Source organism: Sciurus carolinensis, chromosome 5, assembly GCF_902686445.1.
Source record: "Sciurus carolinensis chromosome 5, mSciCar1.2, whole genome shotgun sequence".
In the NCBI taxonomy this organism is placed as follows: domain Eukaryota; kingdom Metazoa; phylum Chordata; class Mammalia; order Rodentia; family Sciuridae; genus Sciurus; species Sciurus carolinensis.
The window spans coordinates 71,285,783-71,303,402 of record NC_062217.1 but is presented as its reverse complement, the minus strand read 5'-3'; the positions used below and the strand labels follow the sequence as shown (position 1 = coordinate 71,303,402).

The window sequence follows — 17,620 nt, the reverse complement described above, 5'->3', positions numbered from 1 at the left end:
AGTTTTTTTTGTGCTAATTCTCGAGAATAAGGGGCACTGACTATAAATAATAATATGGTGATTATATTATTATAGGAAGGGCTAAGATGAAAGATTAAAAAAATTTTTGGCTATATGTTGTTTGTATTTATGGTTATAAGTAACAATTAACATGACAACAAAAATAGTGCTGAGTTTTACTTGAGGACAAGCAAATGAATTTTGTAAATTAATAAAATTTATTCTTTTGAGTGAATATAATCTACTCTCCAGTTCACTATTACAAGCTGTTTTCATGCTGTCATATTATGACTTCATGCTGCTAAAACTACTTTTTAAACAATGCCACTAGTTTTTAGCCTTCCACATAACCAGATGGTTTTTCAAAATCTTTGCATTAAACACACTAGTTCTTTTTTTTTCTTCTTTCCTAAATATGTTGTTTTTGCTTTGCCTTTTAAATATAACAGTTTTTCATTTGGTATAGAAATAACTTGTACCAACTAGATTGTGTGGAAAGTGTCATTAGCTTACATGTTATAAAGTGTAATTTCTTTTCATCTTAAAATAGATTATTGAAGTCGGACTTTGTGAAGTTTTTGAATTGATCAAGGAGACACGGTTTTCTCACCCATCCCTGTGTCTGAGGAGTCTTCAAGCCCTACTGAATGTGCTTCAGGGACAGCAACCAGAGGGCCTCCAGTCAGAGCCACCTGAGGTCCTAGGTAAGAGCTGATTCAGCTGTTTTTTTTTCCACTTTTATATAAAATATTTAATTTTTAAAACACAAGCTATTTGGGGGTGAGGTTGTGGCTCGGTGGTGGAGTGCTTTCCTACCATGTGTGGGGGACTGGGTTAAAAAATAAATAAATAAAATGGGGTTGTTGTGTTCATCTACAACTAAAAATATTTTTAAAAACACAGGCTCTTCATGTCACATAAATATCTTCAATTTTAGGTTAGCTGCTTAAGGTTAGCAGAATTATCAAGTGTAACTTAAGAATAACTTAGATACTGTCATTTATAGGAAAGTCTAAAGCTCAGAGATTTGAATACTGTAACTATTTTGCTAAATTTCAAAATATTTCTCACTTTTTGTAATGTAGTTTTATTATAAGGTGTTAGTACTCCAGTATTCAAATAGAAGCAAAATAATTTTGTTGTTCCCTAACAACAAAAATTCCACCAAAAAAATAAAATGATCAACTGACACCAACTCATTTTATAATGGTAAAATGGTAAATTATCCTCTTTAAAATATGCTCACTGTTACCAAACATCCTGCTTTGAAATGCAGGTCCACAAATCAGAGAGCACAGGGTTAACTGGCTTTAGAACTGGAGCAATTTTCATTCTGTAATAGTTGTTCCAATTTAAGACTCCAATCAAAAGATTAAACAATTAAAACAAAATGGTTAATTGACTCAACTTTGATTTGAAACATTTATTATGAATTAGTTCTCTTAGGAAGTATATGCAGTGTACTCCTGTAAAAATAGCCTCTATTTGTGTATTGAAATAGCAGGGATATAAATGTTCAGGTATTTTCCTGTGTTTCACTGAAGTTATGATTTAAGAGTTATGGTTGCACAGGCATTTCCTGATTATAGTGATGATAGGGAAAAAAGTAAAAAAAAAAAAAAAAAAAAAAAGAATAGAAGTTTCTAAAAAAACAGGGGCATTTCTTTTGTATTCATCATAAATAAAATATTTGTGTTATGGAGAAAGCTTGTGACTTAGTAGCAACTTTCATTGAATAAAAATGTTGGTTTTCCTTAAAGTTTTTTATTTTGTGGATGCTTGCCTTGCATGCCAGAGACCTAGGCTCAACATATAATCCTATAAACAAGTTAGAATTTGACTATCTTAACACTACAGTGTTCAGGAATAGAAATATGGATAAAAGCATAATTTTTAATGGACTTATTGCTCTAATATTATGGGCCCCAGTCAAGAATTTTCTAGATCCTTCGGGTAATATGGGAAAGTTCTCACAGTACTAAAGCTGCACTTCTCAAGTATTAGCATGTCTTGAGTCATCAGGGCCCTACCTGTGGTGTTTCTCATTCAGTAGAATTGGACTGGGTGCCAAGAATTTGCATTTGGAATAAGTTTCTTGGTGCTGTTTATAATGCTGGTCTGGGGACTATGCTCTTAGTCTGGAGTAGAATTTAGTTCTTTTTTTCTCTACATGGCTATTTGGGTTTTTATTAGACCCACATGTCGAGAACCTAATTGCATGAACCTAATGAACCTAATTACATGTCAGATTTCTCTCTCTCTCTCTCTCTTTCTCTCTCTCTCTGGTTCACATAGGCTGTTATAGGTTAAATGTGTTGATTTTGTTGTTTTATGTTGGTGGGGGGGAGGGAATGCTGACCATGAAAACAAGCTGAGGATTTTTTTAAAAACACCACCACCTCGTCTTCGCACACACACAGTTATTAATGCTCTTACCAAATAAAAGTTGTCAAAAGTTAAGAAGCAGACACCTTGTAAGTGTTAACAGTAGCATCAGTGATCATAATAATATTGTGATGTGCTATTTGACTTAACAGCATTTTACTGGAGATTTGATTTATTTTAAGAATAATGCGCTAGTCTGGTCTGTTCTGTTCTTTTCTTTCTGTTGAACCCAGAGGCACTCTATCATTGAGCTGCATCCCTCCCTAGCCCTTAATTTTAATTTTGAGACAAGATATTGCTAAGTTGCCAAGGCTGGCTCTTTAAACTTGTGATCCTCCTCCCTCAGCTTCCTGCATCACTGGGACTATAGGCCTGCCCAGTGAACCCAACCTTGTACTAGTTTTTCTTAGTTCTGATTTGTCAGTCACTAACCAAAGTATTTAAAATAATCACTAAAACCACAAAATCATCTTTCTTACTCTAAACACCATGCTAATCATTTCTTTTCTCTTGGGTCTGCTATCATTCTGTCATCTCCTATATACTTTCCTTTGTATTTATTATTTACATAAATACTTTCTTTTTTTTTTTTCCTTTTAAAAATAGATCTTGTTCTTAACACCAGTTTTTGAAATACTTTCACCTAATCACCTTCTGTCTTTCACTTTATTTATTTATTTATTTATTTATTTATTTATTTATATTTCCTTGTTAGCAGTTTCAAATGGTACTATACTGTCTTTGGTCTTCATCTTTTCAGTGCTTGCTTCTGATCTCACCACTTCATATGTTAATTTTATTTAACCAGGTTCAAGATACAAGTAATAATTTGTTTCTTTACTACTAAACTTCTGTTAAAACTTGCCTCTGCTTTTTTCCTTCGATCTCTTACCACAATCTCATTAAATTATCTACTCTTCCATATTTGATTATTTTCATTATTCATGTAAATATGTGTTTATCTGTAACACTGTTAATGTTAACAGTATCTTGAGTATCTTGAAAATCAGCGTATACCAAGCTTCTTCTCTTTGCAAATGAATTTTTCCTTTTAAAACGTAATGAAACTTTTCCTTATATCTATCTTTTTGTTCAATTTAAGGTCAGGATATATGTTCTGAAGTATTCACTTAATACTCTATACTAAGAGTGTTTGATACCACTACTGTTACTATGGAATTTATCATCAGAGATTTGGACACACGTATAAGTACAAATGTGACTAAATAGAATGGGGGAAAGTAGAGGGAGTTCTGAGAGTATGACATTTGAGATTTGGAGAATGAATAGGAAGGGGTGAACCAGATTATAAGTATACCAGACAGAGAGGACAGCATGTAGTCAGGCTGAGACAGAAAGAATGACTGAAGAAAGACCAATGTGACTAGACCATAGAGAGTAAAAAGGAGGGAGGATCTTTTATTTATTTATTTTTTTATTTTGAGACAGTGTCTCCCTAAGTTGCTTATGACCTTGCCAAGTTGCTGAGGCTGGCCTTCAACTTGCACTCTTCCTTCCTTAGAATCCTTAGTCACTAGGATTATAGGCATGCACTGCCATACCCAGCTAAAATAGGAGGGAAGACCTTGTGGTGGAGGAGGCAAGGACATGTGAGGTTTATAGGTCATGTTAAGAATATTGGTTATGGTGCTAGGAGAAATGGAAAGTCATTCTCTATCTCATTACACTTTAAAAAATCTATTTTATAATACTTATTTCCTTAAATTATTGATGGTTTTCTTTTACTTGAATCTTAACTTTTTTGAAGGTGGAGGTGTTCTTTGTCTTATTTGCCTGTATACTATCCTGACATAGAGTAGTTCTTAGAGTGCAGAAAGAGTTCATCAAGTATTTTTTGAATAATTAAAAGACATAATAGCTGAAGGATAATGATAGGAGAAAGGATGGGCAAACAGAGGAGCAATATATTAAAGGCTGGAGAAAAGGAAGTGTACTTGAGGGGAAAGACAGAGGGAAGAATAGGCTGGAAATAGAGAAGTGAAGGGAGGGAGGAGGAATGGGGAGAAAAAGGGAAGGAGAGGGAAGATCATTAACAAAAGAGTGAGTAGATTGTAGGCCAACATATTTTTGGTTTGAAAAATCTCTCTGAAGTGGGAAAAGTGAATGGTGGAAGAGAATTTGTGAACATTTTTTGATGGTCTAGTTAAGAGATGGTGATGGCATAGATTGGGATGATGGGTTGAGATAGAGAAAGGTGGAGGACTTAATTGGAAAAATAAAGAAATAGGACTTTATTTTTATTTGAGATTTGATATGAAATGTGATCGGTAGGGGACTCTTAAATTTCTGTGAGTTACCAAGAAAACCACAGGTGGCCTTTCATTTCTCTTTACTGAGGAAATACCTAGATGTCTGTTGATTTAATCTTGGATGGACTTGTTCTGGGAATTTTATGTAGAGACATCTGCTGGTCATAAGAACATTCTTGTGTTAGTTTTCCATCTTTGATACTAAGTAGCTTTATGATTTAGGAAAAGTCTTCTAACCTCCATGTCTCAGTTTCATTATCCATTAAGGAGTAGGATATCTGTCCTGTTGACTTGGAGGTTTTTCTAAGATATAAGTGAATTTTATACCCTATTAGTGTGAGATGCCGTTATATTAATGATAAGATAGTTTCATATTAAAAATTATCACATGTTTTGTGGATTTTTTTGTTTTGCAAGTATACAAGTGATTTTCTAGACACTTAACAATTTAAGAAGCCCATACTCCTCCCAATCTAAAAGGTAAAAATTAGTGCAATGGGTATTCAAACACTTGATAAAGATGAGTTTCTTAAATATGTGAATGCCTACAGGCAAGTTTGTTTTGTATGACCTTAGATTTCATTTCATTTATAAAAATGAGGCAATGAACCAAAAATGGTCTCTAAGGCATTTGTTATATAAATATTTTATCTTATGGTTAAAGGGGGTAAATTGAAGGAAACTAATGCAAAGTAAGTGTTCTAGCTGCCTTAAATTTTGTGTTTAGTGAGACAAGGTATAAATAAATAAATATACACATAAAATGTCTTATATGTCAAATGAATGTAATTCAATCCAATTATTTTATCCACAGAGTCTCTCTTCCAGCTCCTTTTGGAAATCACTGTTCGGAGTACTGGAATGAATGACAGCACAGGACAGTCCCTGACAGCACTTTCCTGTGCTTGCCTTTTTAGTCTAGTGGCTTCTTGGGGAGAAACAGGAAGGACACTTCAAGCCATCTCTGCAATCCTCACCAACAATGGTAGTCATGCTTGCCAAACTATTCAGGTATTTCATATTTATAACTGCTTAGACATTTTACAAGATGCCACATTGCAGTTTTAGCTGTTTCTGTCAATAGGAATTTCCCTGCTTTTTCTATAATTCATTGTGTAACAGTTTTATCAATCCGAGGTTGATATATAAACAATCTATAGTATTTGAGTTAAACTACATGGATGTTTAACGCTGTAGCATTGAAGATAATAAGATGAGTTTTGGCAAAAATTCTTAAATCTAGAACCTAGTTTTTTGTGTAAGGACTGCAATCTTCTCTTTCTTTGCATTATCTCTGCTTTCACCTTATATTCCATCTTGCCCTGAATTTTCAGGCATAGAATTATTTCATAGTTTTAAATATATTTTTTTTGTATTGAAAGAAAAGGATGTGCCATCAATCTGCTATATTTTTTTATTGATTATGATTTGTCATGAGTTGATTTGTTTCTGAGTTACTTCAGGTATGCATCTAACATTTTGAACTTTCAATATCCATGGAATAAATAAACTGTTCATCATTGTTAGTAGTGGGAAATACAATCCTCCCTATAGGCAAACTTGATTTAATTCTTTTGGATGGTTCTTAAAATTAAGAAATAAGTTGTAGTGTTAAGGACCAGTTATCTTTTTTCCTCTGGCCCTTTGGACAACCGCCAGAACAGGCGGAAGATCTACCTCAATACTGTTAGCATTGTTCTTTATTATTTCACCCCTTTCCTTCTGCCATCTTCATTTCACAAAACTTTCTTGGCCTATGTGTTGAGCAAGAAAAGTCTTCCATTAGAATATGTAACTCATAACATCTTAAATTGTTTAGGCACCCAAATGCATATTACCTATCTATTCCAAAAAATATAACAAGGTTTAAAGTAGGGTGAGGTGGTAATGTACTGCAAATTGCTGATTGCCTTATTGAAGTCCTCTAAGAAATACTTTCTTTGAGGTATGAACTCCAGGCATCAGAGACTTCCTACAGAAGTATAATTAGTTATACATGATAGTAGAATGCATTTTGACGCATTGTACACGAATGGAGCACAACTTCTCCTTTCTGTGGCTGAATGTGGTGCAGAGTCACACTAGTAGTGTAATCATATATTTATATAGGATAATAATGTCTGTTTCATTCAACCATCCTTTCCCTTCCCAAATTCCCTCCCCTCCCCTCCCCTCACTCCTCTCTGCACATGTCAAAGTTATTAATCCTGTCAAGTTTTAGATGCTGCAATTATTTTATATTTAAGAGAAATATTTAAATTATGACTAAGGAATGAGAATATAAAGAGTTGTCAGGTTGAACTTTTGGAAATGACAAATCAAGTAATTACTAGTAGATCATTAAGGGATGGGTTAACTAGTAGAAAATAGAGTTGAAGATAGAAATGGCAAATTGAAAGATTAAAGAGGAAGAAATTGTCCAGAAAGCAAAACAGAGATATAGAAAAAATATGAAAGATGACATAAGAAATATGACGAGAATGAGACAGTTTACTGTGTTAATACAATCTGAGCTCCATAAGGCAATAATATGTTTGTGAAGATGGAGAACTTGACATAATGATGAACATTTGCAGAATTGGTAAAAGACATAGGATCCTCAGATTAAGGAAGTCTACCTTGCTTGAAATTTACTTTTTATAGAGGAACTTTTTGTGTGTAGTTTCTATTAGCACTCCATACATGATCATTTTGACCAGTTAATTTTCTTAGAAATGATATGGTTTAAAAACTATCTTTTGTTTTTTGTGTTTGTGTGTTTGGAACATTTAAAAAAAATTTTTTTTTCATATTTTTCTGTTTTGAATAGGTGCCAACTATACTAAATTCACTACAGAGAAGTGTACAGGCTGTTTTGGTGGGAAAAATTCAAATTCAGGACTGGTTCAGTAATGGCATTAAGAAGGCAGCTTTAATGCACAAGTGGCCATTAAAAGAAATATCTGTCGATGAGGATGATGAGTGTCTACTTCAGAATGATGGATTTTTTCTCTATCTATTATGCAAGGATGGATTATACAAAATAGGCTCTGGATACAGTGGAACAGTTAGGGTAATGTGATTCCCTACAGTTCTTGATCATAGAGTTATAACTTCTGAATTGTGTTGTTTCTTTCTGACTTCATTTTTAGAGTACTGCCTGATTTTGGTGTTATAATATTTCTTTGATGATTATAACTAAAATATCTGCCTTAAATGTTATTCATTCATTTGGATTTGTATTCATTCATTTCATGAATTATTGATTATGAAACTGTAAATAACTAACTTTTGTTATTTTGCAGGGCCATATATATAATTCTACATCCCGCATCCGAAACAGGAAAGAAAAAAAGTCTTGGTTAGGGTATGCTCAGGTAGGAGAATATCCTCTGTAAACCAAACTGTTCTTACCTTTTAAATCATGAAGTTCAAACTTGTTAAATCAATTTTAAAAATTCCTTCTGTTTAAACAGAAATGGTGTATTTTTAATAATATGACTATAACAATTGTATAGTGTAGCATAAAGAATATTGACTCAGAATTCATAAGAGGTTTAATTTTAGGTTAGGCCCTGATTCTTACTAGTTCTGCAACTGTGGGCAGTCAGTTAATTCATTTTGTTCTGTATTGATTAGCTGTTAAAAGGTAATAAAATATCTTCGTTGGGAGTTGTGAGTAAAAATCAAGGCCTCTTTTATCATTAGCAAATCTGAATTGAGAATGCATATGGTGCCCTGTGATCAAATTAAGGCTTCTTGTCACAACTTTTCCATTCTGAGTCTAGATTCACTGTTCTAGGGAGCAGTGTTTGGTCTGCCCAGTGGACAGCCAACTGCCTAAGGATCATGCAAAGAATCATCCTTTCCTAATGCTATGACATTATCCCCTTACAGAAACAGATGGGTATCTCTTACTAGATCAGCAGTCGGGTACATTACTTTTCCTACCATAGAGAAAAGGAAATTGAAAGATGGACAAAAGGGGTCAGAAATATTTATTTCCTGACTGTTTCCTCCTGAGAAACATGCTCCCTTATATAAGAAGAATGAAGAATAAAGATTTCTCTGTACCTCCTGCCTTGCTGAACTCACAGGTCTATTATCGGCATGAAATGATAAAACATACTTGAAAGTATTTTGAAAACCAAAGAAATTATTGTTGTTATGTGAAGAACCATCCTGTCATAGCAGTTATTGGAAATATTTTGAAATTAAATTTTAAATATCAAATTAACTTCAGTAATTGTCTTTTACAAACAACCTGGTTTATAATGTCTTATCAGATTTTTTATTTGCCAGCCTTCTATGTTTTATCTAAGAAATAAAGCCATGGAAAATATATTATTATGGCAGTGTGTTCAGTGGCGCATCTGCATCTAAACTACTACTATTTCATTTTGAAATAGCAGCCTTAATATTTCATTATTTTTCCTTAAATATTTGTTAAAGAAACAGTGATCAATTTCTGTTTGCATGGTAAGTGATATAATCATTTTAAACAAAATGTGCTATATGGTTCCTTTTTAGTGTACCTTATCTATTTATCTAAAATATATGTTTTTAAACTGATTCCTCATAGTGTACAATTCCTCCTCTAATTAAAGTATATTCATGTTCTTTTATTTTTAATATGTAATATGTTTTAGATAGCAATACTGGTTGATTTTACCTTAAAAATTGTAATATTGAACAGGCTGCCTTTTGTGCTGAAGTTCGTAATGAAAAATATTTTAACACAGGAAAATTTCTGTTATCAGGGTTATTTATTATATAGAGATGTGAATAACCACAGCATGACAGCCATAAGAATAAGCCCTGAAACACTGGAACAAGATGGTACTGTAATGCTACCAGGTATGTTTCAACTAGTCATTTTTTTCTACACAAGTGACTTTAAGCAGTGTGCATGTTAAGCTATTAAGATATGTAAAGAATGATTAGCAAGGAATTGTGTTGCTTACAGATGGGTTTAAAAAAATTTGATATGTAAGATGTTTTATAGTAACTTTTATGTAAAGTTAATACATATGAGGACAGTAGATATCAGAAATATAGTATAATGAGGCTCAGTATTTGTTTTCAAATTTTTACCTGTGCATCTTAATCTCTTATCCTTATCCCATCAAGATTTTTTTAGCTAAATTAGTGGGGTGATATTATTTTAGGACTCTTAGTAAAACTGCAATTTTATCACATGGCCCAGTACTAAGAGCATTTTACTTATTTTTGCTTTAATAATAGTGCATTTGGGATTTCCTCTTTTACTTATTTTTTTTTTTTTGTAAGTACTTCCAGTGACAGAGTTTAGAGTATTTAAGAATTTCTTTTAATTCCATCATTTAGTATTCTTTTATTTATTTTTTCTTTTGGTACTAGGGATTGAACTCAGGGGCACTTTACTACTCAACCCTGTCCCCAGCCCTTTTTATTCTTTATTTTGAGACAGGGCTCTGAGGTGCTTAGGGCCTTGCTAAGTTGCTGAGGCTGGTGTGTAACTTGAAATCCTCCTGTTTCAGCCTCCTGAGTTGCTGGAATTACAGGCAGGCATGCACCAACCACCATACCTGGCTAATATTATTTTAATAGTGCTCTGACAAGGCAATTTGGACATAGTTTGTTTTATGGTTGTACATATATATTCATCACTCAAATCATTGCTGTCTAAATTCTGAGGCATTAGGTGTCAAGTTTTGGAAAACACTGAACAAATGCATAAAATATTTTCCATAGCAAGGTCTTTGAATTTGCTTATATACCTTTGATACTTCCTAAAGTTGTTTACATTAAAATCTTAAATTTTAAGATTTAATGTGTTTTTAATGTGCTTAATTTGTCTGTCAGTAATTTTATGACAAGCAGCAATATTATTTTTAGGCACTTGACCTTCTGAAAATGAGACCTACTTCTAAAGACCACATTGAGAAGGATAATTGCTCCCAAGCTTTTTGTAAAATGTGGTTAACATTTTCATGAGACATTTATTTGAACTTTGCTGTCCAAATTAGTGTACAGATACAATGTCAAAGCAAATGAAACATTTCATAGTTAGGACAGCTTTGGAAAACAGAAGACTTAACAAAGCCATTTTGTAAATAACTATCTATTCTTAGGTAGGTCTACAGAAGCAACCCCATACCTTTTCATTACAGGACCTGGGCCATGTCTTTTGAGTTACTAATAGTAACAACAGTAAAATCAGAAAATGTTTTTAATAATGACATGCATACTCACCCTACATATATTAAAAACAATTGTATATATTGTATAAAAATCACATTAGCATGATACATACTTGTAAAAATGTGATCATATGCTACATATTGCTTTTTAATTATCACTTTCACTTAATATTCTGAATATATTTCCAGCCATTAAGTAGTCTTTACAATATCTTTTTATTATTGCAAAATATTTTCTGTTGATAAATATGTTAGAATGGGAGCTTTCCAATTTTTTTCTTTTTTTTTGCTATATAAATTACACTGTAATGAGGAGCATCCCTGTCACTCTGGCAAGGCATTTGTAGGATAATGTCGTAGAAGAAAAATTCTAAACTGACAAATGCTTCTCACTCAAACAGATGGATACTTGTGTAAAGGATTTACTTTTACCCTGCTTACTTATGGAGATTGTAAATAAGAGAACAATTTGAAATTATTTATCTAGAGCTGTTTTATTTATTCAACCATAATACAAAATGACTTGTTAATGTCCTTATTTGATTTAAATTCTTCTGCATCATTTAACATATGAAATGCAACTTTTAACAATACAAGCGTGGCTTTCTGTGTTTCATAAATACGTGTTGTATTCATGGTGAAGAATGAATCAAACTTCGGGAGGACAGTCCCAATATTGTGTGTCTTCCAAGCTTGCAGATGTTCCTTGATACATTCCTGAAGATGCTATCTTCTTATATTATACGACGCATAAAGAAAGGATAAAGAAAATCTTGGAATCACATGGCAGGAAGACTCAGCCCTCAAGCCCGAAGAAGCCATTGTCTTTTTCTCATTTCTTTGATCTGGATTGCGTGTTCTTCAGTAGCACCTTTTTTTTTTTTTTTTTTTTTTTAATATAAGGACAACTCTGCTCTGTACCTTTCCCAAGAAGAGCAGACGTCAGGTTTTAGGTAGTAATGAATACCATGTTTAAAATGGTCATAAACCAAATAATTTGTTGATCTTTGTGTTGCAACTTGTCTTACAGTCTGATTTATAGAAAATTATTTCAAACTAGTATGGATAAACTTAAAACCTACTTTCCCCCTGGATGATTGTCACTTTGTTCTTTATATCTTGCCTTACCTTTGAGATTGTGTCCTCATGTCATATGTTCTCCGTGTCTGGTGACAGGTTGCCTCAGATCATGAGGCTTTTTGCTACACTTCTTGCGCCGCTTCACTCCTCAACCCTGCATTTATCTGAAATTATAATGAGTTTTTCTTCTTTGCTTTTTAGTTTAAAAATCTTACTGCTTAGAGCTTGAGAAGCATCTTTCTTGCGCCTCTTTGTATTCTGTACAGTGGACTAGGAACTCTTTCTTTCGATTTCTCCTCTCTTTGATTACCAAGTCTCTTGGGCTACCAGTGGGCCTTGTCTCCCAGTTTCTATTTCCAGTTTGTGATCACTGAATTCTCTATTTGGTAAGGGTCTGCCTGTGTTTTGCATATTTATATTAAGGAAGTATGCTAGTATGAAGCTCCTGGGCAAAGACATAGAATAATCCAGTTTATTTGGGTGGGCTCCATTACTGCATTCCAAAAATCACAATTTTATGTTTTGTTGATTCAGGTGCAACTAGAAATGAAATATTATTTTTTGGTATTGTGATTAACGGAGAGATTCATCCTAGTTCTGTGCAATTATTTTAGAAAAATGTGTGTGCTTTTTATACTTGCTTGCTGAACATTTGTTTTTCCAAAAGGATACAATTTATACTTAAGATATTGATTTTGCTTGTAGATTCATGTTACTTAGAGGCAATCACTAACACTTGTTCCAGTGGTCCTTCTGTAATACAAGTATCCCTTGTTACCATTGAGCTTGTGCATTGTTTGGATCAAAGAATGTGTTGCACTGGCTCTACAGAGATCTATAGAGTATGGACAAAATATGGTACAAGAGCCGAAAGGTTTGACCATTGATGACAAAAAGAAATAAATGAGCATGAATTTGTCTCTGTGAAAAATCAATGTTAAAAAGTTTAGAGCATTCTAAAACCTAAATATGCTGGGAATAAACATTGAGTTACTAAGTGGGAAATATTCAACTAGTTATGAATATCATCTGTTTTATAAAGCAAGGGATATCTGTAGTTGGGCACTATAGAACTCAAATACAGAAGCTTTAGGTCTATCTGTATTTCTCTGTGACACTAATGACTCTGATGTATGTCTGAAGGTAGAGTGTTGCCTACATCGCATGTGATTGTATTGAAATGATTATAACCAACATTGTAGTTTGTTCATTGTGGTGCATGTTTGCTATCAGACTATATCTAATACTAATTCATTTTGAAATTAGGTGGACTTTCAGGTCCTTGATTATATAGAAGATTCATAGATGTAGGCACCAGATATGATAAGTATTATTAGTCAAATTATTTAGTTTCTGCTAATTTGTAATTCTTTGTTAAAAAGCAGTCTCCCTTTGAGTTTAAGTCTGTCCTTATTGCTTGGAAAACTCTCATTCTGACTTCAACAGAGGAGTAGAGTCATTCTGTGAGTTGTTTATTTATATTGTAATATAATTACTTTTTATTCCTTTTGTACAGATTGCCACACTGAAGGTCAAAATATTTTATTCACTGATGGAGAATATATTAATCAGATAGCTGCCTCAAGAGATGTAAGTATTTTCATTTATAAATAGAATACCTTTCTTTTATTAAATTATTTGGTTTTTATTAGATAAAATACAGAGACTTAAAGACAGATTTATGCAATGTAATATTGTGGGTGTTTTATTTCTTTTAGGATGGCTTTGTTGTCAGAATATTTGCCACAAGCACTGAACCTGTGCTCCAACAAGAATTGCAACTTAAACTGGCTAGAAAATGCTTGCATGCCTGTGGTATTTCATTATTTGATCTGGAAAAGGACTTACATATTATAAGTAAGACTGCAAGATAAGTTTGTCCCCCATATTTAACAGCTATTTTGTGTCTGTTACTATAAAACACAATTTTGAGTTAATATGTAGAAATAACTAGGAAATATGACCTTTAAACAAAATGTAATATTGGAAGACTATGTTAAGGAAGTGACTAAAGTTTGTCATTTTGAATAGAGCAAAAGGAAATAAACTTAACATTTAATAAGAATTATGGATGGACTCTGGTGGACATCATTAGCTTGTATACTATTTTTCAATTAATTTGAAAACTGTTTTTGTAAGTGATACTACAGTAGTATACATAGTTCTCTCATTTGAACTTGTAATTTTTATTTGAACAGATTTTCAAGATATCCATAGAATGACCCTATGAATTATAAAAATAATAATTGATCTGCCCAATTAATCAATAATCTTCATCTGCATACAGAAATGTAACCAGAGTTTATTTTTTGGACCTAATATACTTAGTCTCTGAATGCAGAAGTAATTGGGATCACTAGTTCCTAAGGGTCTTGATTTTTGTTTTCCCTGCCATTTGAGTTTTAATAGTGGTGTTCTTTAATTTGTGGGATTCTCTGCAAGACTTACCTTTTTTAATTATTGCCTCACAAAATTTAATAAACTTGGCATTAGTGCTTTACCTTTCATATCCTAATTATGTAGTGTTTTTGTAATTCTTCCATAGGCAAATATGTTGAATTGGAATTATGAAGTTCAAAAAGCCCAAAGAAGAGTTTGTATGACTGGACAAAATCATAAAGTGCTGAATATAAAGTTATAATTACTTATTCATAATTTTAAAATTTGTGCATATGGATACACGCACATTCAAATTTATGGAGAAGCTATATAAAATGTTCTGTAGAAAAAAGCATGAATCAGAGAATCTGAAATACTTTAAATTCAAATATCTTCATGGTGTCACTCAAGCCCAAATGACTATCTAGATGAATCTCCCCATGTTTTATAGTTGCTTATTTGTAAACTGAGCAGTATAATTGTAAGAATTAAACTAGATAAGTTTCGTAAACTCCCAAATGCCTAGTACTTAAAAATGCTTAATTAAAATTTATTCATTTATACCTTAATTCAGGGAATAGTGTTGACGTTGAAATTCTTGGTTTTGTGATATGTATTTTAAAAAATTTGATAATAGTTTGGAGTATGTTAAGAACATGATAAATTTGTTTTCTTGGAGTAATGTTATCTATTACCATTTTTTAAAAAAATTAAGGCATGTAATGTTTTGTCATCTTTCCTTTGAGTGATAGTAATTGACTTAAATTAAAGAGTGCATGGTGTACTTGGAATTATTAAAATGCCATTGTATTTATTAGTCTTGTGGTATTGTAGGTACAGGCTTTGATGAGGAATCAGCAGTTCTTGGTGCAGGACGAGAGTTTGCACTAATGAAAACAGCAAATGGAAAGGTAAAATACTGTTCTGTAGTAAAAATTAACTTTCTCTGCTTTAAGAGAGTTGATACAATTTGTTGATTAGTGTATATAGCTTTTTTTTTTTTTAAGCATAATCACCTGCATTTTTTATGTGGTAAAATTTTAATTCATGTTGAAAATAGTATTGTGAAGCATTTGTGATATTTAAGATGCTAAAAATATTAACTTTATAAAATTATATTTTGCAACTATTTAATTTTAATTATGGAACTGTAATTTTTGAGTTGTGGTGGATTCATATTTTGTGTTTATTTTGATGATTGGGACACTCAGAAGTTTCTGTAAATGTGAAGAAATGTACAGAGTATAAGTTGGAGGAAGTAGGAGGTTGTATAATTAAGTTATACATTGTGAAGATCAATTTATAGAAGTGGAAGGTTCTTATCTAGTGAATGTGAAGAGAAAGTAAGGTAATTAAAAGAATGATTAAAATTAAAACTATTAAGCAAATATGATATATTTATATGTTGCTTCTTACAACTCAGAAAAATGAATTGAAAATTATATAAATTTTCTTCTCCTGTGAGTTTAGAGTATATTTATAAAAATAGGTATAGATATGAAAACTTTCAAGTGTCCTGAATACATAAAAAAAGATATCTTGAACTATATCTTTTTGGTAAAATATGTCTACTTCTGTCTTGTTCAGGTCACAGAATTTCAATAATTAGAAAAATAGTTTGGGTTATCAGTATTTTTGTTTTTCAATAAAATATTGCAACTTCTTTGTCTTATTCTGTGAAACCTGGTGCACTGTTCCAAAAGGCACTGTAATTCCTGTTTTTTTTCTTTTTTCTTCTAATATATAAGATATATTACACTGGCAAATATCAGAGTCTTGGAATCAAACAAGGTGGTCCTTCAGCAGGAAAATGGGTTGAACTACCAATTACGAAATCTCCAAAGATTGTGCATTTCTCAGTTGGACATGATGGCTCTCATGCCCTATTAGTTGCAGAAGACGGAAGCATATTCTTTACAGGATCTGCTAGTAAAGGAGAAGATGGAGAGTCAAGTAAGTTGACAGATCATCTGTGCATTTAGTAAAGATAATGTGGAATTTATTAACATAAAATTTATCAATTTGAGTAACACCTCACCAAGTTAGAATTTTACATTGAAGCATATTCAGTAAATGGTGGTGTGGTGTACTGTGCATTAAAAAAACATGATTGCCAGTTTCAGTCTAGAGTTCATGTTGTTGAGTTTTTATGCTTTACAGATACATGGGCTATTCTTTTGACAGTATATGCTCATTCTGTTGCATTAGTTGGTTTATTTTTAAACTTACCTATTCCAATAGAACATTTTAGAAAGCCAAAAACTTTGGAAGGAATTTGTATTTCAGAATGAAGGTGAATCTTATGCAAGCTTATATAATAGGGTTGATTATGGATTACTGTTTTCTAATGTTTTTATTAGTGCATTATACTATATACAATAGGCTTATTTGACATATTCATAATGTGTATAATATAATTTGTTCCATTTCAGTCCCTAATACATCCCCTTCCCCTTCCCTCTTCTCTTTCCCTCATCCCCTTTCTCTACTCTGCTGGTCTTCTATTTATTCATTATTTTTTAAAATTGGCACGTTATAGTTGTATATAAAAGTGGAATTCATTGTGATATATCAATACCTACACATAGCATAATTTGGTCATTTTCATTCTGCATTTCTATCCTTTCCCCTGCTCCCAGTCCCTTTCCTCAGTTCCACTTTTCCCTCTTAATTTTCATGAGATCCCCCCTAAAAGAAATAATTCTTTATTTTTCTCTAGCTTTCACATGCAAGAGAGAACATTCAGCTTTCTGAGTCTGGCTTATTTCACTTAGCACAATGTTTCCCAGTTCTATCCATTTGCCAGCAAATGACATAATTTTATTTCTCTTTGTAGCTGAGTGAAACTCCATTGTGTATATAAACTACATTTTCTTTATCCATTGATCTGTTCAAAAGGGATTACTGTTTTTAGAGTTCTTTCTCTATGATACAATCATCACTCAGGAATGAAAAAAGTATAATCTCTTATATTTTATATTTTTCTGTTTAGAGTCCTCCTCAAGGTGTTATTCTTCTGTAACTTCTCTTCTGTACATTGTTATATACATTGGAATAACAACTTACAAGGATTAGGTTTTGAATTCAGCACATAATGTAAAATTCATGTGAAAATAAAAGTTACACTGGAAAAATCCCTTAAAATAGAAATAAATTATCATGTCTCAGAAACTTCAGCATAGCCAGTTTTTCCTTTTAATATTTGGAGAACATTTTCTTTTCTTGAGTCACCAGGTTAAGTGTTACTGTTCATATGTAGATGGATAGTATCATATAAAAACATAACGATATTTATATATAATTATAGAAAGGAGTTGATAATGTAAAAGCTAAGGCAGAAATTGG

At 32.3% G+C, this 17,620-nt stretch overlaps 1 protein-coding gene across 1 annotated transcript in view; it reads left to right on the top strand.

The window, feature by feature from the left end:
- The window catches only part of Mycbp2 (MYC binding protein 2), a 269,456-nt gene that overhangs the window by 49,147 nt on the left and 202,689 nt on the right, over window positions 1–17,620 (top strand). Inside the window, 9 exon segments of the mRNA XM_047552904.1 lie at window positions 551–704; window positions 5,470–5,666; window positions 7,465–7,707; window positions 7,940–8,011; window positions 9,395–9,491; window positions 13,413–13,486; window positions 13,615–13,753; window positions 15,110–15,186; window positions 16,024–16,228. Coding sequence (XP_047408860.1) covers window positions 551–704; window positions 5,470–5,666; window positions 7,465–7,707; window positions 7,940–8,011; window positions 9,395–9,491; window positions 13,413–13,486; window positions 13,615–13,753; window positions 15,110–15,186; window positions 16,024–16,228 — 1,258 coding nt within the window.